At 46.7% G+C, this 27,990-nt stretch overlaps 1 protein-coding gene across 1 annotated transcript in view; it reads right to left on the bottom strand.

The window, feature by feature from the left end:
• Positions 1-27,990, bottom strand: part of LOC135907844 (synaptogenesis protein syg-2-like) — a 572,210-nt gene that overhangs the window by 253,075 nt on the left and 291,145 nt on the right. The window contains exon 4 of the mRNA XM_070536562.1: positions 15,542-15,745. Coding sequence (XP_070392663.1) covers positions 15,542-15,745 — 204 coding nt within the window. The remainder of the gene's footprint in view (positions 1-15,541; positions 15,746-27,990) is intronic.

The raw sequence follows: 27,990 nt of genomic DNA, 5'->3' as shown, positions 1-27,990 counted from the left end.
GTCGCCAATCCATGCATTGCTTGTGCTCTATTGCATTCAATATGAGCTACAACAACGAGCTGTGGTGTCTTTCCCTCCTGGTCGAGCTGGTGTTGCGAAAATGTTTGACCAAGAAAAGTGGAGGTTTTTAATTATTTCTGAAATGCATGCAACTATGCTTTTGGCTGTGTGCTGTTTCCACGGGGTTATAAGTACTGGTGCACCAAGGTGCGGGAGATCCTGTGTCCTTAGTGCAGCGCGCATTGTTATTGCGCTCTGCATCCGACCGGCAGTGTACTATCACTGCAGAGGAAGATTACGAAAAGCATGGCCTGTGTGCCTTGCTGCAATGGTGAAACCTTCAATTGTTTGCCTGAAAGGGTCGCACGTTATGCTACCACATGACGGACCAGAAGCGCAATATGACGACGCCTCACAGATTCTGGCTCATACTGAACAAGGTAGTACCGTAGCTAAGGCTAGGCAGCATTCACAACAGCTAGTCTGCCCATTAACTACATGGCTGTAGTGAACGCTAAAATACTTGCAGGGATAACACCCTTTTGGAAGCGTGTTGTCCATGCTACACCCATATTGAAAGGGTGGTGTCTCTGTTACACCCCATATAGAAAGGGAGTTGTTAGCTTTACACCCATAGGCGAGGTGACGTCATATTAACACCCCTTCTCTTGTAGGGTGTTAATTTGCACCCTTTGCTTGAGGTGTAGCAATACACCCAAAAAGGGTGTCACCCATGGGACAAGTCATTTACACCCTTAAGGGTGTTAAAATTTTTAGAGTGTATACGTGTTTTACACAACTCACAAACCTCCAGTAAAGGTTCAACAAGACGCATTCAGAAAACACAAAAAAACAACCCTCAGCAAATTGATGTTGTCAGCAATTCATTTTCATCATATTGCAACTGTCTTTGAGCCATGCTCCGAACAACGATGTTGTCTTCGAGGAAAATGAGCAACTAAATTGACTTCGTGGACTTGTTCCTAGTGTCGGGTAATTTTTTTTCTTTAATGATATGGTTTGCCACGTGGCATACAATTTAACCAAATTCGTGCAATCCTTCTTCGTGAAGAAGTTGGATAAGTAGCCTGTGGAACTTATCATCCGATATTAACGGTTCGTAATCCGTGAGCAAGTCAGTCCGTACTCCGGCATCTATAAGCACTTTTTTTTCTTTTTGTGGACTTTGTCCGAGGTCAGAGCCACTATAAATGCAAGACATCCGCTGCAGACGCGGGGGGGAAAGCACTTCGCGCCCTTCGGGGCACTTCGAAGGAGCTTCAGGTGCTTCAGTGAGGGCATCCCGAGCCCAAAGTCCCTGGAGAGACACTTCTTCCACCCCAGTTCAATTAAGAGGAAGCGAGCAGACAGATGGAAATACTACAGCACGTGTGACCTTCGCAGAAAAGATTTTCGGACTACGAAGATGGAAGATGGGTTCGAAACATAGAAAGAACGTGAGATGTAAGAAAAAGAAGCGGAGGGTGAGTGATTTCATCGGCTATATTTTCATAGTTTGTCGCCTATATTATTATACTTGAGCCTACACCCCGTGGACTTTGGTTATGAAATCCAATGGCAATTTAAGTGAAGTCTATCTATCTCTTCACAGATGCGCATTTATTAACTTTTTTACAACTGCTTTACAGGGTTGAATGAGTTGCTCTGAATGTAACGTTCCTGAAGACCTGCAATATGCTTTCTGCGACTACTAGCCCCATGCGTCAGAGAGAGAGAGTCTCTGAAGGCGTCACTGTACCTTAAACGAGACTGGAGCTTGGCCCTACAGCACATTCTCGTCCCATGGCAAAACACCACCTGTGCGTTAAGCGCCACAAAGGCGCTGCTGATATTATTGCTGCCCACGAGCGTTAACTAAACTCGTTAAATTTCTGTGTGTCATGCTGTACGGTGTTTATCACTGTATATATTGTAATAGTCACACAGAAGTTGGAGTAGCCTGTCAGGCGAACAGCCAGGATAAGATGAACATCATACAATTAAAGCTTGTTTTTCTCTCGATATAGATATCAACGGCGTCAACGGTCGTGAAGTAGATAATAACTATGACAGAATCAAGGATTTCACGTACTGTTGTTTTAGCTGTCTTGCTTCCTCACACTGAGTGATAAGCTCTGTAATTGGGTTAAGCTGTGCATTTTATAAAGATCAAAACACTAGAAATGGTACCTCAGTGGCTCTAGCGTTGCGTTGCTGAACCCGATGTCTCGGGTACAATCGCAGCCATGGGGGCTGCCTTTTAACGGGCAAGAGAATTCAAAAACTCTTCGGCTATGAAGATTAATACACACACCGTTGTATTTCAGTGAATACAGAGTTGTGCGGCTCAATCTGAGGTCTCGGGTACGATCCCAGTCACGGAGGCTGCCTTTCAATCGGCAACACAATTCAAAAACGCTTCGGCTATCAAGATTAAAACTCCTGCCATAGTAGCTCAGCGGCTATACCACTGTGTTGCTCAACCCGAGTTTTCGTGTATGATCCCAGCCATGGTGGCCGCCTTTTAATGGGCAACAGAATACAAAAATGCTTCGGCTATCAAGATTAACACACCCGCCATGGTAGCTCAGTATACTATAGCCTTGCGTTGCTGAACCCGAGGTCTCGGTTATGATCTCATATATGGTGGCCGTCCTTTAATTCGCAACGGAATTCAAAAACGCTCGGGCTAAGAATAAAACACCCACCATGGTACCTCAGTATACTATAGCCTTGCGTTGCTGAACCCGAGGTCTCGGTTACGATCTCAGATATGTGGCCGTCCTTTAATTGGCCACAGAATTTAAAAACACTTCGGCATTGAAGATTAACAAATCTGCCATGAACTCTTAAACAAATGTAAACTCTTTGTGTCGTATCATGCCGCGCAACAATAATCGTCATCTGTCTTGCTTGCGTTTCCTTTCTTGAAAGCGCTGCGCTCGCTACTTTTCAGTCGAGAATGCTCTGTTATGCTGATAAGGCGCATGCACACTCTAAGAAAAGTTTACTCCCTTTGAGTCGTACAGTCTAAGAACAGTTTACACCCTTTGGCTTGCCCCTTCTGCCACACAAAAATAATCGTCATCTGCCTTGATGCGTTTCCTTTCTTTATCGCTGCGAGCCCGGAACTTTCCAGTAACGAACGGCACGCGCGTTATCAGCATAGAACAGTTTACACCCTTTGGAGTACCTCTTCTGATAACGCGCGTGCCGTTCGTCACTGGAAAGTTCCGGGCTCGCAGCGATAAAGAAAGGAAACGCATCAAGGCAGATGACGATTATCTTTGTGTGGCAGAAGGGGCAAGCCAAAGGGTGTAAACTGTTCTTAAAGTGTATCTTGCTACACAACAATAAACGTCATCTGTCTTGTCCGCATTTCCTTCATTTACCCTACGAGCCCGGTACTTCCCAGTAACGAACGGCATGAGTGTTATCAGCATGACAAAGCATTGCCGACAGGAAAGTCGCGGGTGTGGCGTTTTCAAGAAAGGACACGCAAGCAAGGCAGATGACGATTATTGTTGTGTGGCAGATATACACCACAAACAGTGTAAACTTTCTTAAAGTGCACTCTTAGGCAAAGTTAGACCCTTTGGGGTGCATCTCTGCCACAAAACGATAATCGTCATCTGCCTTGCTTGTGTTTCCTTTCTTGAAAACGCCGCGGCCGCTACTTTTCCGTCGGGAATGCTATGTCATGCTGATAACGCGCACGCCGTTCACTACTAGAAAGTACCAGGCTCGCCGCGTAAAAGTAAGGAAATGAGGACTAGCCAGATGATGATTATGGTTGTGTGGCAAAAGGGTGCACACTTAATAGTGTGCCGCTCATGACTTGCAAGTACCGGGCTCGCAGCATTAAAGAAAGGAAATGCAAGCAAGGCAGACGGCAATTATTGTTGTGGAGCAAGATAGGCCCCAAAGGGTGTAAACTTTTTTAAAAGTGCAGCCTTCCGTTGTTGAACCCGAGGTCTCGGGTACGATCCCAGCCACGGGGGCTACACTTTATTGGGCGACAGAATTCAAAAACGCTTCGGCTATAAAGAATAAAACACCCGCCACGGAAGCTTAGCGGCTATAGTGCTCCGTTGCTGAACCTGAGGTTTCGTGTAAGCTCCTAGCCATGGTGACCGCCTTTTAATGGGCAACAGAATTCAGAAACACTTCGGCTATCAATATTAAAACACCCGCCATGGTAGCTCACCGGCTACAGCACTGTTGCTAAACCCTAGGTTGCGTCTAGGATCCCAACTACGGTAGCCGCCTTTTGATGGGCAACAGAATTCAAAAAGGTTTCGGCTATCAAGATTCAAACACCCGCCATGGTAGCTCAGCGGCTATAGGACTGTGTTGGTAAACCCGAGGTTTCGTGTACGATCGCAGCCCCGGTGGCCGCCTTTTCATAAACATCATCATCATCATCATTGTCGTCATCGTCGTCGTCATCATCATCACCACCACCATCATCATCCACATGCACATCATCATCGTCATCATCACGAGCCTGGTTACGCCCACTGCAGTGCAAATGCCTCTGCCATACTTCTCCAACTAACCCGATCATGTACTAATTGTGGCCATGTTATCCCTGCAAACTTCTTAATCTCATCCAGTCAGCTGACTTTCTGCCACCCCCTGCTATGCTTCCCTTCCGTTGGAATCCAGTCCGAATTGAATTATGGGGTTTTACGTGCGAAAACAACTTTCTGATTATGAGGCACGCCGTTGTGGAGGACTCCGCAAATTTCGACCACCCGGGGTTCTTTAACGTGCACCTAAATATAAGTACACGGGTGTTTTGGCATTTTACCTCCATCTAAATGCGGCCGCCGTGGCCGGGATTCGATCCCGTGACCTCGTGCTCAGCAGCCTGACACCACAGCCACTGAGCAACCACGGCGGGTAATCCGGTCCATAACCCTTAATGACTAGCGGTTATCTTCCCTCCTCATTACATGTCCCGCCCATGAACATTTCTTTTTCTTGATTTCAACTAAGTGTCATTAACGCGCGTTTGTTCCCTCACCCAATCTGCTCTTTTCTTATCCCTTAACATTACACCCATCATTCTTCTTTTCATAGCTCGTTGCATCGTCCTCAATTTAAGTAGAACCCTTTTCCTAAGACTCCAGGTTTCTGCACAGTACGCGAGTACTGGTAAGACACAGCTGTTATAACCTTTTCTCTTGAGGGCTAATGGCAACCTGCTGTTCATGATCTGAGAATGCCTGTCAAGCGCACCCCAGCCCATTCTTATTTTTCTGATTATTTTAGTCTCATGATCCAGATCCGCGGTCACTGCATGCCTGCCCTAAGTAGATGTATTCTCTTAAGCACTTCCAGTGCCTCGCTACCTATCGTAAACGGCTGTTCTCTTCCGAGACTGTTAAAGATTACTTTAGTTTTCTGCAGAGTAATTTTTAGACCCACCCTTCTGCTTTGTCTCTCCAGGTCAGTGAGCATGCATTGCAATTAGTCCCCTGAGTTACTAAGCAAGGCGATATCATCAGCAAATCGCGAGTTACTAAGGTATTCTCCATTAACTCTTATCCCCAGTTCTTCCCAATCCAGGTCTCTGAACACCTCCTATAAAAACGCTGATAATAGCATCGGAGAAATCGTATCTCCCTGCCTGACGCCTTTCTTTTTTGGGGATCTTGTTGCTTTCTTTATGGAGGACTGCGGTGGCGGTGGAGCCGCTATAGATATCTTTCAGTATTTTTACATACGGCACGTCTATACCTTGATTCCGTAAACCTACATGACTGCTGAGGTTTCGGCTGAGTCAAACGCTTTTTCGTAATTAATGAAAGCTATATACAAGGGTTGGTTATATTCCGCACATTTCTCTATCACCAGATTGATAGTGTGGGTATGGTCTATTGTTGAGTAGCTATCTGCCGCCTTTTAATGGGCAACTAAATTCAAAAGCGCTTCGGCTGTTAAGATTAGAACACCCGCCATAGTAGCTCAGCGGCTATAGCACTGTGTTGCTAAACCCGAGGTTTCATGTACGATCTCAGCCATGGTTGCCGCCTTTTAATGGGCAACAGAATTCAGAAACACTTCGGCTATCAATATTAAAACACCCGCCATGGTAGCTCACCGGCTACAGCACTGTTGCTAAACCCTAGGTTGCGTCTAGGATCCCAACTACGGTGGCCTCCTTTTGATGGGCAACAGAATTCAAAAAGGTTTCGGCTATCAAGATTAAAACACCCGCCATGGCAGCACAGTCGCCGTGGTATTTCGCTGCTGAGCATGAAGTCCCGGATTCGATCCCAGCAGCGGTGCTCTTATTCCGATGGAAGGCATAATGCAAGAACACTCGTGAACTGTGCATTGGTTGCTCTTAAAGAGCACGATGTGGTCAAAACTACTCCGCAATCCCTCACTACGGAGTGCCTAATAATAGGATCAGAGTTTTCGCTCGTAAAACCGCTAATTAAATCTAACTTAACGAGTATTAAAAAGTGCCTAACCACAAGTATGGTTTCTGCAGTTTCTGAAAAATTAACGCCGTGAAAATTTGACAAGTCCACAACTGACGCAGGAGTGCTGAAACAATGTATGGGCATTTTGCTGAGCTAAACTTCGGTAGGCGAAAGCCTTTCTATGACTACCTCTGTTGCTATTGTGTGAACTGCTGTTTGATTGAAATGCACCGTGATGTTGATAAAATCATTTATTGGTTGATTCTAGTGGTGCTTGTACTTCTGTGAATCCCGTCTCTGCTCCAAAGTTCTCGCGGGAAAGATGTCTTTTTATCGTTCGTGACTGGTGAAGCTTTGATCAGTTGGTCGCTGCGGCAAATTGCTGTCTGGCAGACAGCGTAGCTGTGGGACAGGGGCGCTTTGGAACGGGTGCCTCTCTTCCCGATGATGTACTTGGTTGTGGTTCTGATGCCAACCATTGTTGTCACTTGTGTTCTGCCTCCTTAGCACTCGTTCCTGGAGACGTGTTGAGTCACTTTAGACGCTTTCTCTCATTGAATTTTAATCTTCTTTTAATCCTGCCGCGGCTTGCGCTTTCGTTTGGCAGCGCGAGCGCGTTTGGTTACTTGAGAAACGGGAGCGCGCTTAGGAGAGATCCGACTGACCAGGCTAGCGAGGAGCGTCTGCCGACGCAGTTTTGGAGCGCGAAAGTGGTGCTTTCTACTGGGTGCATGTGCAGTACGCGCGCCACTCTAATGACGTCACGAGCACCCCCTAGTGGAGTGTGACATGTTCTGCGAACGGACGCCGCCTTGGCCTGAGCATGAGTCCTTGGCCTTGGCATGAGTCATTCCACATGTTTGGTTGGGCGTCCGCAGCAGATCTGCGTACGCAGCAAACCTACGGAGGCGTCAGTGCGCATGCGCAGTACACAGGAGCTCGCACGGTATCTTGCGTGCGCCCGCAGCTTTTTTAAAAGCAGGGTAGCGTCCGCTGGGGACTCAGCGGCCTTTGCGGGACGTTCTCGCGTGTCCACGAGAGCGCATTTTTAACGCGACAGCGTTAAGGAGCTCGTGTCGCAGAAAAGTTGGTGTCGTCGGTGTCGGCATCGGCGGCGTTGGCCATGAGCGAAAAATGCCTGAAGGCAATTCATAAATAAAAAACAACTTGCAAGATGGGCTGGGTGGGAATCCAAGCAGGGTCTGCGGAGTGTGAGACGGAGACGCTACCACTCAGCCACGAGTTCGATAGTTCAAACGGGACAAAAGCGCCTCTAGTGAATGTGGTGTTGCCTTGGAAACGTGCCATAGAAAGTTATACTGCGGTGTATATCGGTAATTCTGAGCATGTAAATTACACAAGTCGCAGTTACACGAGTAGCGAAGTACGTTTCCGCTACATTTCTTCTACGCTCTGCGCACACACAGAGCCATCTTGCAGCAAACACAGGAGACCCCCTCCACGCAATGTACGGCGCTGCCCCGACACATGGTGTGCCACTCGCCCCATGATCGCGTCCGCCTTCATGGCACGTCGCGGCCCGGCTGTCCATGCCGATCACGACGTTTGGCTCGCGTAGATCGTTTTGAGTAGGCGGTGCGAACGGGGTGCTATAACGCTATCGCGTTCCACTCTTCAAGGCGGAGCTTAAGCGCCCTCCATTTTTTTATATTGCTCTTGCCGAAGACATGACTCCGCCTTGTGGTTTGACTTCGTGGCGGCTGATATTGGATGCACAGTTTAAGAAGGTAGCATATGGCGGCGCTGAGTAGCACACTACTGGTTCCTACGCGTGCAAGTCAGCAATCCCCTTGTGAGCTTTTGCGTCCGGCCAACTATTGCCGTATCGTGCGTGCGCGCTACGCTACGCACGCACAACCTCACGCCCTGCGCACGTGGGTGCTTGCGGACGCCCAACTAAAACTTCTTAATAAAGGAAAAAGCCACATTAAAGCCCCGTAGCGCCTAGGCGACACCATGCAAGCGGCCTCACGTGAAACCAACACTTCTGTGCCCGCCATGGTAGCTTTGCGGCTATGGCGTCGCAGGAGGTCGCAGGTTCGAAGCGGACCCCAGCAGCCGCGTTTCGACGCAGAGAAATACAAAATAACTTGTGTACTTAGAGTTACTATACGTCGAAGAACCCCATGGGGCCAAAATTAATTGGGAGTGCATCACTATGGCGTGCCTTAAAATCCTATTCTGGTTCTGGCACGTAAAGCCCCACGATTAAAATAAACTTTAACACTTCTGCCAAGATGCGTTGTGCTGTGTGAGGCAATGACAAGGCTAACCTTCTCGGAGGTATCGCTGTGCATTTCCTCTACAACGCAGAGAAACAGCGGTGGCGCAAGAAAGGTAACGTTTAGCATCACCTCACCAATCTCGTGTTGTACTAAACGCTCAAGAAATTAAACTTTCACCGTCGACACCACCACAAATTATCGTCAGTCAAAGCAAACAGCAGAAAGCTTCGGTTACATTGATTCGCACAGTGCACGGGATCCGCATAACCTTTTTGTTACAACTTTCTTTACAGAAGACTTAGCTGGCATCTTTGCTTGGCATGCGCAATATACATCTTTATTTATTTGGTAAAAACCAAGCAATTGCCAAAATCATAGCATTTCCACTTCAATACATTTGTTGCGATTGTCCTGAGCGAAGCCTCTGAGCAAGCACCAACTGGTGCTGCTTCATCGATAGCGGTAGCTGCAAACCAGAAATGTGATTTCCTCATGCAGATGTGGATGCTTTCAAGCGACAAATAGCCCACGTGCGCCCAGCATGAATAGGACATTTCAACATGCGGAATACGCAGAAATACTTCTTTATAAAAAATACCTATTGTGATTCGCATGCTTAAGTAACACTTCGATCATGAGACACAAGTGATAAAGCCAGAGATTATTACAATGTAACTTTAAGTCATTACAAGTATACGCTTAATTTCCCTTCCATCATCATACTCTCACGTTGCAATAACGACTGCAACAGTCATTACAGGTGACTTGATTAGAAGACGACGAAGTGTCTTCTTGGCAGAACGCTTGTTTCTGTGCTCTGTAAATTTTTGGGTGAAATCTTCGCTATTCGAGGTGCCTCGCCTCCCCGTCTTGCGGCCATGGACGCGGAGCATGCCAGAGACCCGCCTGGCCAGAAGTCATCACGGCCGTCAACCGCAAGGAAGCGAGTTGGCTCCCCCAGTGACACCGAAGACACCGAGCTGTACTCTATGTCGGAAGACGACTCATCCGACGACGGCTTCATACCCGTCCGGAGTAAGAGGGCGAGGAGAAAAATCGCCAACACAGCGCCGTCAACTCCTGCGAGCACAACGACTGTGAAGACAAGGCCTGCGCGCTGGCCACACGTCATCATCTTTATGCCGACAGAACCGTCAAGCAACCTACGATTGCTGAACAGGCAAGCCCTATCCATTTTTCTGGAATGTGCGGTGCCGGATCAAATTAAAGACATAAGAATAAATCCACGCAAGAATATACTCGCCATAGACGTGTACAACGCGAGTGCGCTTGGAAAACTCCAAGAAATCACAGAGCTAGACGGAATCAAAATGCGCCCCTTTATCCCGATCGACGACACATCCATAGCCGGTGTGATTTACGACATTGACATTGCCATTCCCAATGATGACTTACCTAGCCTCATCAAGCCGGCATACGAAGGCACGATCATTACGCAAGTGCGCCGTCTTGGGAATACGCGCTGCGTAAAAGTAATATTCAAGGGGGATTGTATCCCATCCCACGTTAAAGTCGGACATTTCCGTCATCCGGTTCGACCATTCATCCAGAAGCCGCTTCAATGCCATCAGTGTTTCAGGCTAGGACACGTCAAAGGCGTGTGTCCCAACTCACTACTGTGTCCCCGTTGCGCTGAACCTCATGCAGAACAGACCTGCGGTGCCATGGTCCTGAAGTGCGTCAACTGTAGCGGCCCTCACGCGGCCTCCTCGAAGGACTGTCCCCGCATCAAGAGGGAGCGCGCGGTTCTTAAGCAAATGGCCAGAGACAATTCTGCCCACAGGGAGGCAGCCGAAGTAGTCCGGCGTCGGCGACGACGTAGGCGCCATCGTACGTCTTCGATGAAGGCGCATGCGCGAAGTGACAGTACCCACTCCACTGCGGTGCCAGTTAGTCACGCCGCGACAAGGCCCACGACTTCCACGAAGGAAGCAGAAAAGACTCTATCTTTAGAGGAATGGCCTACGCTACCAAGCCGCTCCCTTGCGAAGGAACCTCAGAAGGTCGGGGTCCAACCTGATCCTTCTCCGGCCATGGACGATTCACCTAAAACAGACCGCCAAGTCATCTCGGTGCTACGTTCTCTCATGGAGGCCATTCGAGCAATTTTAGTGGACATCGGGACACCCTGTGCTCAAAACGCACTTAAAGTGCTGGACGCCTTAGGCCCAGTGCTTGCATCCCTCAACTAGAAAGATGGCTACCCATACCCCATCCTTCCGGAAAGAAGTCAAGGCTGCGTCCATCATCCAATGGAACGCCAGAGGGCTAAAATCACGAATTTCAGATTTTCGGCAGTTTGTGTACACCAATCTGTTTCCCCTCATCGTCATTTGTGAGCCCAACTTGTCGAAATCAATAAGACTGTCAGGATACGAATTTATCATGTCATCAACAAATGGGGCATGCAGCAAAATCGTCATTTTTGTTCGTCGTGAACTCACCTATGTTTTGCAACCAATTGCTCCCCACGACGACAATCAATATATATGCATCACAGTTAAAAGGAACAAACTCTTGTTTACTCTCATAGGCGTGTATATATCGCCTTCCTGCAATTTCGATACCAAAAGATTTGCGGATATCTTGAGTGTTTGTCCCGCCCCATGGGTCATCATAGGTGATTTCAATGCACACCATCCAGCATGGGGAAGTACACGGACAAATGCAAGAGGACGAAGATTAGCAAGCATCGCCCACAACTATGGCCTTACTCTCCTGAACGATGGTAGCCCCACCTTTCTTCGCGGCGTGACATACGGCAGCTGCCTCGACCTTGCTTTCGTCTCCAACTCTCTCGCCAGATGTGTGAAGTGGTTTCCAGACATTGAGACACATGGGAGTGACCACATTCCCACCTATCTGAACATCAAAGGCTTGTCGTCTAGATCAGGCTTACGGAATACCATTCGGACGATTCAATGGGCTAACTTCAAATCTGAGATGGAAGATGCCTGCCGCGAGGGCCTACCATCAGGGTTAGAGCAAACGATTAAAATGACGATGCAAAACGCCACTCGCATGATGACGACCTCTTCCACGCGGAATGACTTCGACATAGAATTAGAGCGCCTTCGAGCGCTTCGTCGCCGGGCGGAACGTCGATATCGGCGTACAAAATCAATTCATGACCTTAGGGCAGCCAGGAGGATGCAAAAGAAGATTCAGCGTCGTATGGATAGATTAGCGTCGGAACGTTGGGCAACGTTTTGCCAGAAACTCGACCCCCGCAAGCCACTGTCTCACATATGGAAAACGGTGCAAGGTCTGCGTTGCCTTCCGGAACGGCGTTTCCCATTCAAGGCGCTAGCGCTTTTCCAAGGGCGGCAAGACATCGATGTCGCAGAAGACTTTTGTGCGCGGATCGCAGACCAAGCTACTCGTCCAGATCCTCCAGCCCGAGCTGACGTCCCCAATTCACGTGATGGCCGCATGGACCTTCCTTTTACAATGGAGGAGCTCGAAGCGGCTCTAGCTCTCTGCAGGCGCTCATCATCTCCGGGTCCGGATGGTGTATCATACCGGGCCTTGTGCTATCTCGGAGAGTCCGCACGGATAGAGTTGTTGAGCCTTTACAACTCCTCATGGCAGGAGGGAAATGTTCCTGACGAATGGAAAGTAAGCCGCCTGGTGCCACTCTTAAAGCAGGGCAAATCCCCATTAGAACTCACCTCTTACCGCCCAATAGCGCTGGCCAGCTGTGTAGGAAAGATAATGGAACGGATGGTCCTTGGCCGCCTGGAATGGTACCTTGAATACTACAAGATTTATCCGATTTCCATGGCTGGTTTCCGATGTGACCGCTCTTCTATCGACAATGTAGTTGATCTCGTTTCCTATGTCCAGCACGAAAAGTCCCGTAAGCGTTTATCTGCAGCTTTATTCCTAGATGTGAAAGGGGCATACGATAACGTATTACATGAGGCCATTCTCGACGCCCTTGCGACGGTTGGCCTAGGTGGTCGAGTTTTTTTGTGGATTGCAAGCTACCTATCTGCAAGATCATTCTTTGTGTTAACTGACGATGGCCCAACTACGCGACGCTATACCAGCAGGGGCGTTCCTCAAGGCGGTGCTCTCAGCCCGACGCTATTCAACCTCGCTCTTGTTGGACTTGCTGAGTACTTGCCAACTACCATCAAAATTTCAATATACGCTGACGACATCTGTGTCTGGACTTCGGCAGTCACACGTCCTCAGATACGTGCGCGACTTCAAAGAGCGGCCACTTTGACAGCGAACTACTTGTGTAAACAGGGTCTCAGCATATCACCAGAAAAATGCGCACTAGTAGCATTTACTCGCAAACCGATGACGCCTTATATCATCTCAATCAATGGGCGGACTATTTCCTATGTCCGAACCCACAGATTCCTCGGCGTAATAATTGACCGAGACCTCTGTTGGAGCCCGCACGTGGCCTACATGAAACGGCGCCTGACAGCGACTTCCCAGTTGTTTCAATACTTGGCAGGAAAGACGTGGGGGATGTCAGTAGACGCAATGCTTAAACTCTACAGAGCTCTCTTTCTCGGTTTTCTAAGATATAGTCTACCTGTACTGACCAACACCTGCAAGACAAATATTCGTGTTCTGCAGGCAGCACAAGCTCAAGCACTCAGAGTCTGCCTTGGTTTGCCCAGATGCACCTCAACAGAGGCAACTATTGCGATTGCTCGGGACCATCCAATGCGAACTCACATTACGGTGGAAGCCCTGAGAACGCACATCAGACATTTTGCACGTGCCACCTATCACCACCTTGCAGCACTACCTTCGGACAGGCACCAATCATCATTCGCTAAAACTATAATCAAATACAACGACAAACTGCCATCGGGCTTCACCGCTGCATCTAAACCATCGATACCCCTCTTGGTGTCTTATCAGCCCCACAGTCCATCTCAGTGTACCAGGAATCGGAAAAAAGTCTGAACTGTCGTCGCCTGTGCTCAAACAACTGTCTCTGCTTCTTCTGCACGAGAGGTACGCGGACAGGGAACACATTTATACCGATGGTTCCACAAACATCCAGTGTTCGTCCGGTGCTGTGGTTGTCCCAGCAAAAGCTATTACCATCAGCTTTAGGACTGACCACCCAACAACATCGACATCTGCTGAACTAGCTGCTCTTCGCGCTGCACTTCGTGTCGTCAATCGGGAGCCACCTCGGCAATGGTCAATCTTCAGCGATTCAAAGGCAGCCCTACAATCTGTACTATCAGCTCTGCATCGCGGGCCATTCGAACAGCTCGTATTCGATATTAGATGCCTACTCCAAACATCACAGGAGAAAGGACACCATGTGACGTTTCAGTGGCTGCCAAGTCACTGCGGCGTCACTGGAAATGAAGACGCCGATAATGCCGCTCGAGCAGCTCTTGAAGACGCACAAGAAGAGGCCATACCGCTTTCACGATCCGACGCAGCTAGCAGACTTCGAGTGCTTGCACATGAGATCACGCTATCTCTATGGTACACACCAAACAGCCAGACCACCCAGAGCAACCGTCAATACCACCTGCCCTCTTTGATGCATCTCTATATGCCAACTGGACTGCGTCGAAGAGAGGCGACTCTGCTTTATCGCTTATGGCTGGGGGTGGCTTTCACCAAATCTTACTCCTTCCGCATTGGAATGGCCGACAACGATCTCTGTAATGCCTGTCTTTGCGAGGAGACGCTGGAACATGTTCTGTGCGACTGTCCTGACTATAACGTTCAGCGACAGTCCCTGGCATATGTTCTAGCGCGCCTTGACAGTAGACCATTGTCGCTCGACACGATTTTCACATGCCGCCGACAGAAGATATCGCAGGTGAAGGCGACAAAGGGACTCCTTCGGTTTTTGAAAGAGACGGGATTGGACAAGCGGCTGTGAGAGTGACGTCGCGTACCATGCCAGAATGATGGACTCCAACGGACGATGTGTGTGTGCTGTGATATGTGCTCTCTCTCCCTCTCCCCCTTCCCCATCTTTAATCTCCCCCATCCCTCTCCCATGTGTAGGGTAGCAAACCGGTTAAGCCATACTGGTTAACCTCCCTACCTTTCCTTCTCCACTTTTTCCTTCCTTCCTTACAGGTGACTTTGTAACAGTAGCTAGCTGGTGACAGAACTGCCACCAGTAAAAGGTAATCAATGTCCGCGTGATAAAATTAATTTTAATTCCAACTTTAGGCGAAGACGAAATGGAGGTCAAACCCTCCAATGTGGTACCGTCACGACTGAATTTTTAAAGTGAAGCTTTCTTTCCCTCTTCCTCCTCCTCCTCCTCCTCTGCCGCTGCTGCAGTAGCAGCAGTGACAATCACAATGCTTAACCCTCTCAGAAGTTATGAAAGATGGCGCGCAACACAATCTCAATCAAGCCCCTCTCTCTGTGTGTTCTGTGTGCTATGCAGACCAACAGCAGTGGTACATGCAAGATAACGTTTAACATAAACTCACCACTCTTCTTTTGAACTAAACATTGAAGAAATTAAACATTCGCCGTCAACATCACCCCTAATTATCCTCCATCAAAGCAAACAGCAAAGAAAGCTTCGCTTATATCGGTTCCCACAGTGCGTCGGATCTACATAATATTTAGCTGATTTTTGAGAGCACTTGGTTTCACCTACATCCCTGACGTCTATTATTTTTTGTCATAGTGATTGCACAGTGCCTTAGAGAGATGTATTCCACAGACTCCTGATTAGATTAGCCGCATGCGCGCGAAGTCAAAGGACATGGCCGAAATTGCAAGGCTAGTAGGACCGGCCGGCACTTCGAATAGTCGGCATAATGAAAGGTATAGCGACAAAACCAGGCTGGGCAGCGCATCGTGCAAGCTTACGGTGCAGGTCGACGGTGACAGACGATTTGATGGGCTGGATCCCGGTGCCACTGGCCGCGGCGCACGTGACCTCCGTGCGGAAGTGGCTGCGCTCCAGTCGTTGCAGCTCGATCCACGACAGCGTCTTGTCGTCTTGCAGCTGCGTCACGGCACGGTTCACCGCCGAGTGGCCCACGTGCCACGTGATGGTCGGAGATGGATGGCCTGCGAGCAACGACAGGTGACAGCGTCGTCATTTACTGAACGCTTTATTGATGTCAGTTGCATCAAGGAGAGAAAACGCCTCGCCTGCACGCTCCTGCACTTCCATCTACTAGGAATAATTAGATATGAAAGAAGATTGCGCTACTTGATACTACAAAGCAATTCGTCGCTGTCCCTCCCTTTGTCGGTCCCTCTATATAAAACAGATAAAGAAAAAAACGCTACCAAACGCGTACCGAACGGCGTCAACAGGAGTGCCCCGTGGCTAACGAAGAGAAAGGCGCACGTGTGCTCAGGTACTACCTTTATCCGACAGTACATCAGCTGCATCGAAGCGGCGCTTCGTGTTCGTGTTACGGTGTCTTGTTTTGTTTGTCCTGCGACCTCTTTGTTTATTACCTATTCTGCTCCGAAACGGTGACTCCAAACAGGGCACTTGTAGTATCTTTCTATGATTATTTTATAGAGGTGCTTGTTGACAGCGCTCACAGATAAACATACATTTGCAGATTAACCAGCATCGTGTCATTTAGGGTGCGAGAAAGAGTAATCGCGTCGCTCTGTCCGGTGGCTCTAGGTTTTGGGAGCTCCGCTTTACACAATGGATGTGATTACACCCGATACAACGTACAGAGACGATCGTATGCGAGTTCACATAGCTCACGAGCCTGCTTATTGCTTTTATGGAATAACAACCATATCTTATGAAAGCGGCGCTCGGCTGGGCTCAGTCCTTGGGGTAAGCGCGGCCGTAATACGGCGACGGCAGAAAAAGCTGTCGCAGCACTTGCCATTGCCATCGGTTGTAAGCGGAAAACGCTGCTGATGACCTATCACTGTTGTGCTGAAACGGGAACTTGTTCCTAGGAATACAAGCAACACTCGAATCCCAACGAATGAAGCAAGCAATGTCGTCGGTCGCGGAATCCAATAAAGGGCGCTTGTGTCTGTCCGCTTATACATAGATTCGTCATCGAATCTTCAAGAGACGCTCACGGCAACGAGGTAAATTCTTGTAAATGCCAAAATCATCAACTAGCGCGCCTACGAATTCGATACACGGTGGGCCCGTCTTTCAGGAAAGTATCACGGTTCTGCTGCTTCCAAGAACCATGCGTTACTTGATAGCGCGAGCGCACTGTCACGCGACAACAGAAATGCGATAAAGCTGCCTAGCGAACGCGAATGAAACTCGCGTGACAATGCAGGATGGCGAAGACGTTCAAGAAACTTCGTACCCTGAAAGCATGTCTTGCGCCGAGCTGCAACGGTGAAAACATACCCACGCAAAAAAAACTCATCACTCCTTGAAGAAGGACGAGCAGGGAACTGTGGTGTGTTTTGCCTCAATCGACGCATCTATGCATACATAGGTATTATTATTATTATTATTATTATTATTATTATTATTATTATATCAGGTCTCCTAGGTGACTATGACGCGGATGGATGCTATGAGCGTCGCCTTTGGAACCGGGTAGTCGGCAGCGCCATCAAGCTATATGCACACTGTGACCGCAACACACAACGCCCACTTGTGGTAAGTGTGTATCGGAAGCAGGTGGCCGTGAAACCGAGCCTCAAGGCGAGCGACGATATGCGTTGACCTTGGCGCAGCCAAAGGAGGGCACAAAACAAAACAGGTTTGTGTATAATTTGCGATTGAGCATATACTTCCCAGTTAACTAGCCGGATGAAACCCCAGATCAAGGAATATTGGGCCGTTTCATATTGTAAGTTTAGCTTCATATACTTGAATGCAGTCTATGTTGAGGAATGGGCGGCATTTATTCTTTAATGTGAAAAATGGTTTGACGTCATCTAAAGAAGCTGCTTTAGTATCCGAGCGTCGTCGACTGTAGTTGCCATTATCGCAACCGTCGCGATAGAGGGTGTTAATCCTTAAGCTCTACGGAATTTTCAAAAATTGGCTGTTGCAAATAACGTGATTAATGTCCTTGAGCTGGATTATTCCGAGAAGCGCGCATTATTTGCAAGAAAGATCAAAAAAGATATTCAAGTAATTAAATCAATTTTGCTAATTAACTTTCTAATTATTAATGTTATGGCACATATTGCAATTTACGTAGTGTAGCCGGTAAATTTGCAAAGGGCATCCACGTGGAACCAATTTTCGGAATGGCACACGTTTGGAAATATGCGCCATGAAAGTTGCCCAAAAATCACTTACTTTTTTGAACAAAACGCTTTTTTATGCATTGAAGCACAAAAGTAACTGGAACGCCCATGTATTTAATCCCACAGCTTCGGAAATATCTCAAAACTGATGCAATCCTGCAAATTTATTTCAAGTGGTACTTTCTAAAAGCTCCCCGGCTGCAATTCGTACATTGCAATAGGTGCCGTAAAGTAATTAATTTGAAAGTTAATTAGAAAGTTCTCGTTTTAAGTTTATTTATTTAGTTAGTTTTCGTTTAAAGTTTATTATCTGTTTCAATTTCTCGTGTTAGTAATGTCCGCGTCTTTGAATAATACAACTCAAGGACAAAACTGTGCTATCTGCCAAGGGTGAATTTTGAAATTCCGTAAATCTTTAAAACCTCTTACATCGATATTTCTTAGCTTTGTGCCCGTAATTTCTATGATAACGACATCACTTTTTTATCGCTTGTGTCGTTTCTGCCTTACTGGTGCCGGTACCTTCGTCAGGATCCCACCAACAACAAATCTTATATCTTAAACCACCATGGTTTAGCCATCCTTTACGGCTACCATTTATCAGTTTTTACTATGTACGGTGTTGCTGGCACTTTTATCTGGTAGGGTCTAACTTCTGTGTTTAAACATAGATATATTAAGACGTTGCTTTCTACGACAGCTCATTATTCTATACCTTGGGAGATCCGCTATGCATATAAAGAAAAATAGTTTCTCATCTTATAATTCGGTGACACAAGACAGGCGTTCGAAACACAATTTTCTTGTTTTTTTCAGTGGAATTAACACGCAAGATACTATCGCCATTGTGGTGAGATCTTCTCAACTTAGAACTTTAAAAAAAATGAATGAATGGAGGGTCGAAAGTACTACAGCAACGTGATTATCAGATGTGGAATATCAGACGAAACCCAAGACAATTAATTAATTAATTATGCACCATGCTGGCGCAGGCACTTCTGGGTTGCGCTGTTAAGCCTGAGGGAGCGGAATCAAATCCCGGCTATGGCGACCACGCTTCGATGGGGGCGAAATCCAAGAACGCCTGTGTACCATGTACGTTACCATGTACCATGCACGTTAAAGACCCCAGGCGGTCAGAATTCATCCCGAGTTCCCAACTACGATGTGCTTGATAATTAGATAGTGGCTTTGGAATGTAAATTAATTTTAAATACTGAATTATACTTTAAAATTATATTTAAATGATTATTACAATTACAATGCAATGGTTCTTTTCTTCCAGAATAAGTGTCCAAACAAATAATAACGTTCCAATCCGGGCGCAGCAGGGTGTCGTGTGCCCTCTTCCCTGCTGTCCATACCAGTGTTTTCTGCTGGAAACTTTTCCTTGCAGTATGCAATCGACGAGCTCATGCAAAAATTATTCTGCGTATGCATTTCGAGCTTGGTCTCGAGATCGGACGCAGCGTTAATACTTCACTCCGTTACACGCAATCAAATGCAAAGGCTTTGTGGAACTCAGTCATTTTCGCGAACACTCACCTTCACTTACTGGCCTGTGACTTACAGCTTCTTCTACCACCTCGACTACCACAGTGTGAAGAAACTCTCCTCTACTATCGGTAGCTTGATGCTGCGCTTACTATAGGACGTCGTACTTTCTTATTCAGATACCCGACAGGCATCCAAGGTTTCAATGAGACGATTGCGCACCTGCTTTGAAATAGCTCAACGTAACAGTACTGGAAGGCCAATGCCGTTGAGCGGGACAGAAATACCGGACAAACCAAGACTGTCAGAGCAAAATTTATTAGCACAATGGCCGCAGTGGAAGTGCCCGCTAAATGGAGCGAACAGAATAGTTGTCTTGCTCCCGTCCATGTGCCCGCGAGATAGACGGCGGCACTGAAAAAATCCCATCTCTGATATGGGTACGTGAAATAAAGTGTATGAACAAACCACTCTTCCTGCTTTTTCTCTTTAGATCGTTTTTGCTTTTTCTCCCTTGCGGGGTAGCAAACTTGGACCCCTTTCTGGCCTACTTCCCTGCCTTCACCCATTATCCCTCTTTTATCTATGCCGAAACATGGAGTGGGGCATTCCTTGTTGCGAACAGCCTTTCAGTGAGTACACACTTGCGCTAGAGCCCCCATGAGAGTTTCTTTTGGATCATAGGCTAACAAGGTGACCAATGTGCGTGTTTGAGGACGTTGAACGCAAACAAACCCCGTGAGTTCATGTTTGCGATCAATCTTGGAAAAACAAAGAGGAGCCGACAGCACAACCTTTGCGATACCCTTATCGACAACGTTTTCATCTTTGTTTCTTCCCAACTTTTTATTGAGAAACTCGACCATTGTAGAATGAATTTCACCGTTAACTTAAGTAAAGCTTTCAGAACAGAAGCGAAAACACTCCGTCGTCTCAGTTGTTATTTCCCGATGCTTCACCACTGAGTCGCAACACACCATTCATACTTTATTACTGAAACCAAGAAAGTAAACTTCTTTTTTTCTTTTCGGGAGTCAACAACAAGCATCTGCTTCAAAGGGAGCCTTCTTTTTCGCATTGCAACCGATAACAATCAAAACGCCAAAAACGGACACCAAATTTCATATTTAGGTTCCAGAATATTACCAAGCTATACCTTCTTGAATGTATCGCCGCATACCTCTGCTATCCTGAAAACAAATCCCACGGAAGCCTTGCGCTTAACTGACAATATCATCGACACGTTATGCGTTGTAGTTCGTCTGCGGGCTACACCGTTGGTTGTAGCCGCCATTCATAAAGGCTTCCGGTTTTTTTCTAGGTTCACTAATGAAGGGAAGGCTTAAGGGCCACTTTCAGGCAGTATGAATCACTCACGTTTATAATTTACATTGAAAAAAAATAACGACCAATCAAGCAAAACTTCGTTTCGTGGACCAGATGCAATGAAATATACTAGTATACTACCATAAGTGTGGCTGCGGAACAAAAGTAAGTTATAATGACAGGAACCCTCAAGTGATTCTCGCGGAAATCAAGAGCACATAGAGAACTAGCCGAGATGCTCTCTACTTGAATATCTAGCAGCGTACTATGGTATTAAAATGTAGTTGACGCTGTGCTAAAGAAATAGAGAATACATTTACCACTTTGACGGCTTGAGCTTAGCAACTCTCGCTAGATATTAAGCTGAAAAGCACTGAAAGTGCTATCTATCTATCTATCTATCTATCTATCTATCTATCTATCTATCTATCTATCTATCTATCTATCTATCTATCTATCTATCTATCTATCTTCAAGGAGATGTTGGCGCTTGTTAGACGGTATATATATATATATATATATATATATATATATATATATATATATATATATATATATATATATATATATATATATATATATATATACACATGCATATATATATATATATATATATATATATATATATATATATATATATATATATATATATATATATATATATATATATATTAGCATTTTTGTAAATCTAGCTATCTATTCATGTACCTACCGTCAACCAAAGGGCACTAAATTATAGGCGGTTAAGACTTTCCGCATGAACAAACAAACAGAGCAGGGGAACAGCAATAACAACAGCAAAGAACAGTTGTCTATCTTTGTCGGCTCCCTCTAGGTGCCGCACGTTCTCTACATTTCTTCGGTGTCAAAAATCGCTAATTAACGTAAAAAATTAAGACCAAAATTATGTCAAATTTCGCGATCGAACCGAGGGTGAGTGAGTGAGTGAGTGAGTGAGTGAGTGAGTGAGTGAGTGAGTGAGTGAGTGAGTGAGTGAAACAACTTTATTTGGTCCACTATAGACGCAAGCGAACTCCACGTCACCTCGCTAGCGATTCAGGACCACAGATTTAAAGAAAAGCGAGCAGATCCTGCATGCTTGAATACTTGCCTACATGTGGACGCAATGTATCTGCCCTCTATTATTACGCATTTAAGAAGCTTTGGACAGATGCTGAGAAGATTGATGACTTACGAGAGAGAGAGAGAGAGAGAAACAAGGGTAGGAAAGGCAGGGAGGTCAACCAGAACAGCATCCGGTTTGCTACCCTACACTGGGGGGAAAGGGGAATAGAAAGAGGAAGAAAAGGAAAAAGAGTAAGCACTGAGTACGTGTGGGAGGGACACCATACACAAGGACACTATAAACGGTCTGTTAAGCTCGTGCACTTCAAGTACCGCACTAGTGCACGATTCGCTTTTCGAGCCAGTGACGGGTGTGGCCACAGTCCGAGTATCTTTGACTCGGTGAACGGTCTCGAGTCCAGTCTGCGGAAAGTTGCCCGCAGAGAGAGGCGTTGGACATCGTAGCGAGGGCAGGTACACAATAGGTACTCGATGGTCTCCTCGCACCCACAGGAGTCGCACATCGGGCTCTCGGCCATTCCCATACGGTAGGAGTATGCGTTCGTGAGCGCCACTCCCAGCCACAAGCGACACAACAAGGTTGCTTCGCCGCGGGAAAGGCTAGATGGCAGTTGTAGCCGTAGCGTGGGGTCCAGTTTACGTAATCTGCAATTGAAGCCGCTTGAAATCCAGAGATTTTGGGACTTCTTACGTGCAAGTAGGCGAAGTTCTCTGGCAGCGTCCGACCTCGCCAAAGGTGTTGGACGCGTCTTGGTATCGTCGTGGGCACACCGGACAGCCTTGTCAGCTAGGTTGTTGCCGACGATGCCACAGTGAGCAGGAATCCACTGACATATAATGTGGTGTGCTCTTTCCAGAGCATGGTGGTGCAGTTCCCTGATTTCAGATGTCATTTGCTCGTAAGTTCTGTGACGTAATGCGGACTTGATGCTGTGAAGGGCTGCCTTAGAGTCACAAAATACGACCCATTTCTCTGTTGGCTCTTCGGTGATGTACATCATAGCGGCATGGAGAGCTGCAATTTCTGCCGATGTAGATGTAGTCGTGTGCGACAATTTGAATTTAACTGTAACGTTCTTGGCTGGAACGACGAATGCGGCAGTTGAGCTGGTAGGTGAGGTCGAAACCATCGGCATATATACGTATGCGGTCATGATACGTCTGGTGCAGTAATAGGAGCGTAAGTTGCTTCAGAGCCGGCGATGGATGATTGGACTTTTTTGTAATTCCAGGAATAGCAAAATTCACTTGAGGCTGTCGCAGACACCACAGGGGAGAGGAAGGCTTCGCCGCCGGTGTAAAAGATGCCGGTATGAACTCCTGATGAGCGCTAATCACTCGTGAAAAGGTCGCTTGAGGTCTCTCGGCTAGTAGGGAGTCTAAATGATGGTCGGGGATCCTTGACAGATGGCGAATGTGCGCTCTGAGAGAGTCGACAGCTACGTGTGTCTGTATCATATGGTCTCCTGCGATGGCGATTGTTGCTGCTGTTGAGGTGCACTGAGGCAGCCCTAAACACGTGCGTAGGGCTTGACCTTGTATGCTCTCCAAGGCGCGAAAGTTCGTCTTGCATGCATTTGATAACACTGGTAGGCTGTAACGTAGGAGTCCGAGAAACAGTACCCTGTAGAGCTGCATCATAGAACGGACTGGTGTAACCCAGTTTTTCCCGCATAGAAATTTGAAGACCTGAGCAATGACGACTAGCTTCTTCTTCAGATAGAGGCACTGAGGGCTCCACGAGAGGTTGCGGTCAATGATGACGCCCAGAAAGCGATGCGTCTTAACATAGAATACAGCTTGACCATTGATGGTAGCAGGATACGATGACATTTGTTTCCGCGTAAAACAAAGTAATGCGCACTTTTCAGTAGACACACTGAGGCCTTGTTCTCGGAGATAAGAAGCCGTCATGGTTGCCGCCCGCTGAAACCTGGCTTTTAGCTGAGGGCGAGTCACCGCAGAGGCCCAGATGCAAATGTCGTTAGCGTATATTGATATGTAATGTCTGCGGTAGGTAATCCGCTAGTCTTACCAGGACGAGGTTGAACAAAATAGGGCCCAACACTTCACCCTGCGGCACACCACGGCAGATTCAATCGTCCGATTGCGCTTTCGAGCTGCGTCGGCAAAGTGATGGAAAGAATGATTCTTGCTCGATTGGAATGGTACCTGGAAAGATTCAACATCTATCCGGACGCCATGACGGGCTTTCGTCGAGGTCGCACGTCCATCGACGACGTCATTGGCATCGTAACATTCGTCCAAACTCAAAAAAGCCTCAAGCGCCTATCTGCGGCACTTTTTCTGGATATAAAATCAGCATACGGCAACGTCGCCCATGAGGCCATACTAACCTCACTTGAGGCTGTTGGTGTTGGTGGCCGGAAGTATCAATGGATTCGGGAGTATTTGACTGAGAGGCGTTTTTTCTTACAGACCGAAGATGGCCCAACTTCAGATGACTTACGATGCGGCAAGTACGATGTAGCCCCTGAAACAGCAGTGGCGTCGCCACTGCTCTTTTTTTTGTTTTTGTTTATATACCGTGTTTTCCACTGCGACTCTCCCCTTACTTTAAGAATGACCTATATATATTAGAAAAATGAAATATGTAAGTCTGGTTAACTTTGCTAGTTCACTTCGCATCCTTGCAACACTTGCAGCACGTAAATGTTTAGGCAGGCTACCCGAAGCAAGAACCAGACTCTTTGCTTTTGAGAGCGGGCGAAATCTCTAATGACAATAGCTCAGATGATACCACGGTCAGTTTAACAAATGCGTATACACAAGCACATCACAGCGCTTTAATGTCATTAACAAGGTGCAAACACCATATTACGATGTCTAGATACTGCTCATTCTCTGACATTCCCTTTACAAAGTGTTTCACGTTCATTAGTCATTGCACGAGGGATCTGCCTGTGCAAATAAAGAGATCTGCATTTTTAGCGTTTCGGTTCTTGCAGCGCCAGACTCTCGTCCGAGAAGTGCATGCGAAGTGGTGTTTCTCATAACATCTGTTTTTTACGGTCGCGCAGAGCGTTCCGATGCAAGCAGCGCCATACTATGCAGTCTCACGACGCACAGTCCAGGAACACAAGTGCTGACGAAGGTATAAAAGATCGCTTCTGGAAAACCTATATGTTTGACCGGAATGCCGAACTTATGGTTTCCTCAAAATCCTATTCAGCAAAACAAAAAAAAATGCTGCACTTGAAAGACTTTTGCCGTTAAAGGGACTATCGACAGGACTGGTTTACTCTCTTGATGAAGTGTTTATGGTCGCCTCCACTTTAGTTTTTTGCTTTGAATACCACTGCCTCTTGCGTTGAGAACTTGTTTGCATTATTGTCTAGCGCACTGTTGGTTTCGTGCTTTTTTTTCCTGGAAAACGGCTGTTTTGGACACTATATGTCATGCATGCAGTGTTTCTTTTCGTAACATACAATAGCGCCAAATAAAAAAAAAACAGAGCGGCCGTGGCGCACCACCTCATACGCGCTTAATACATGCATGATGTGCGCGTGACTCTCATCGCACTCACCATTCTGAACTGTGTTACTGCGTCACTCATTGGTGTCACTTGCTCAATAATCAACTGCTGTTCCTTTAACAAGTTGCTGTAATAAATGCCGCGAGAGAGAAAACAAAATACAGCTCGCGTGGATCACCGGTTGGATCAGCGACTCGCAAACTGAAAGGCACAATTTCGAATGTTCGAGGACAAACAACCCGAGATACTCAGTGAGTGCCGCGTTTTGGATTATGTAAGTTGCTAGAGCCGTTAAATACCCGTTGGTTCCTGGCACGGATCCCACTTTCTCTACCCTTTTCGCCTGACTATTGTTCGTGATTCCTGCCCTATAGTGTTGGAATATGCAAGTGTGGTTTAATAAGCAAATTCTTACTGTTCTGGTGTATGGCTCCACATTTTAGCTCGAGGGACATTATAGCACGCACATCATGTGGAGCGTGGTTGCAGGCACGGTTGTGAAAAAGACAACATAATTGTTATTTTTCCAGAATACAGTCCTACATAAATGTTATGCGCTTTGGAATGTTCTTACACATTATTAAAGAAAATATGGGTTTAGATATATAGCACACTGTTCTAATATTATATGGTTTCGTGTGGGGCGCGCGTACTGGTTAAGAAACCAGGAAAAAAAATAATTCCATAGCTCGAATCTAAGTGAGGAGAAACTAACGGTGTATTTTGAATTGTTGGTATCCCGTACGCTAGTACTGTTATTTATGTCTGTATTATTTCAAATATGTGCACTCTGTAATGTTCACAACCGGACTATATACGAGACGTATTTGGAAGGGCTATTGTTAGTCTTGCTCTAATGTGCGAAAAAAAGAAACAGCGGCAAATTTATGATTACATAAATTCAAGGAAAAGTGTAAATTCTGTCACACATGATCTAAAGCGTTCACGCTGCAAATAAAGTTGCAATTTACTGTAATTCGGCCAAGGTTGCCATAGCTGACTTTCAACGACTAATGTGGCCGGTAATCCCCCTGCATGTCTTTCAATATTTAAGGTTTCAGAAAAGACCAATGAAACACTGCGTGACTATCAACACCGTGATAGTCCAACAGAAGACCAACAGCACCGTGACTATTTCGCGCCAGCACGTCCAGTGGCCCATTGTTTACTGCAGGTAAACAAAAACGAACTCCTACAGGGGACGCTTTTATGGAATCTCCTTGCTATACAGGAGCGACGTGTCCGAAGGCGCCTTGTCTCTTCTCTCAAAAACAGAGATAGCGCTTACATTTCAATACGAAAGCATTATGCACCCAATTATGCGAAAATCCGGCGACGTCGGCCGCGGCGTAACCGAGCGATGGTACCAAAATGACCGACGGCGCAAAGAGTGAAAACACGTAATACAATGCTCAGATTGCCGTCAAATTTCTCAGGGAGGTTCTTGCCAACAAACAATAAATTACTGGCTTTGAAAAGGAAATTTGGTACACATCGGTCTGGGTAGTAATCGACCCCGGACCTCGGGGGTGCGAGAGGTGCACGCTTCCCCGACGCCACGGAGCTCCACGGCTGACTGAACGTGTGGCCTATAGTGCGTGCGTCATCGGGCACGTGACGGTGCAGCCAATGGGGAGGAGGTGGCGCCAGGTTATGAGTGTATAGAGTGAGTGTGTACAAAATACAAACATTTCACCAAAGGGACTATAATGCTTTCGCATTTCCACACGTAAGCAGTCTTAAGTGTCTGCGCCAAAATCTTTAAAATATTTGTTGTTGTTTTGCATAGAGTGCGTCACATTAGAACCAGGTAACGCCGTTCCATATTGGTGGAAATAAGCTATGCTAGGAGAAATAATGAGTCAGAAAATAGAAGGCAACAGTATTGAAGTGCAAAAAGCGAAAAACAACAACTAATTTGTGAAGCGTGAGAGCAGGTGAAAACCCAAGCCCCGAAATAAAAACAAAACAAAGAAGTAACAGTAAAAGCACCGCTCGGTAACCATTACTTTCCTTCTTCCTATTTTTTGCTCGGCGCGTATAGAAGCCGTTCTTTAAAGGCGTCTAGAAAATTTGCAGCTGCGGCCCCTCTATATGAGATGCATTAACGCATCTTGCCATTCTTCTGTTACCACTGTTTTCTTGTATATATATCACATCACATCACTTTATTACCTTAAAGACCCCGGTTAGGGGGTATTACATAAGGGGTGGGTTTACAAATCAAGGTTACAGAGAGTGATCTTCATGAGAAACAAATGTAGTTATGTTGTCCGCAAAAGTTGATGAACACGTGATGGCTGCAATGTTCCGGGGAAGGCCATTCCAGTCCACTGCTGTGCGAAGAAAAAATGAGGCAGCAAAAGTAGTGGTGCGAGCACGTGCGCGTGCGATTGAGTAAGGATGGGACGTACGGGGGGATATGCGCGCCGGTGGGATGATATACGGTGCTTGATTGAGCGGACTGTGAAATAATTTGTGGAACAAACAAAGACTGGCGATGCGGCGACGCACAGAAAGATTAGCAAGATGAGTTTTACGTTTTAGGGATGATATGCTTATGCCGTATGAATATGAAGAATGGATGAACCTGGTGGCGCGATTTTGTACAGATTCTAGTTCGTTTCTTAAGTACGCTTGATGCGGGCTCCAGATGGGTGCTGCATATTCTAGTTTCGGTCTGATTAGTGATTTGTACGCGAGA

This window comes from Dermacentor albipictus, chromosome 1 (assembly GCF_038994185.2).
Source record: "Dermacentor albipictus isolate Rhodes 1998 colony chromosome 1, USDA_Dalb.pri_finalv2, whole genome shotgun sequence".
NCBI lineage: Eukaryota > Metazoa > Arthropoda > Arachnida > Ixodida > Ixodidae > Dermacentor > Dermacentor albipictus.
This window is presented reverse-complemented; position numbering and strand designations above follow the sequence as displayed.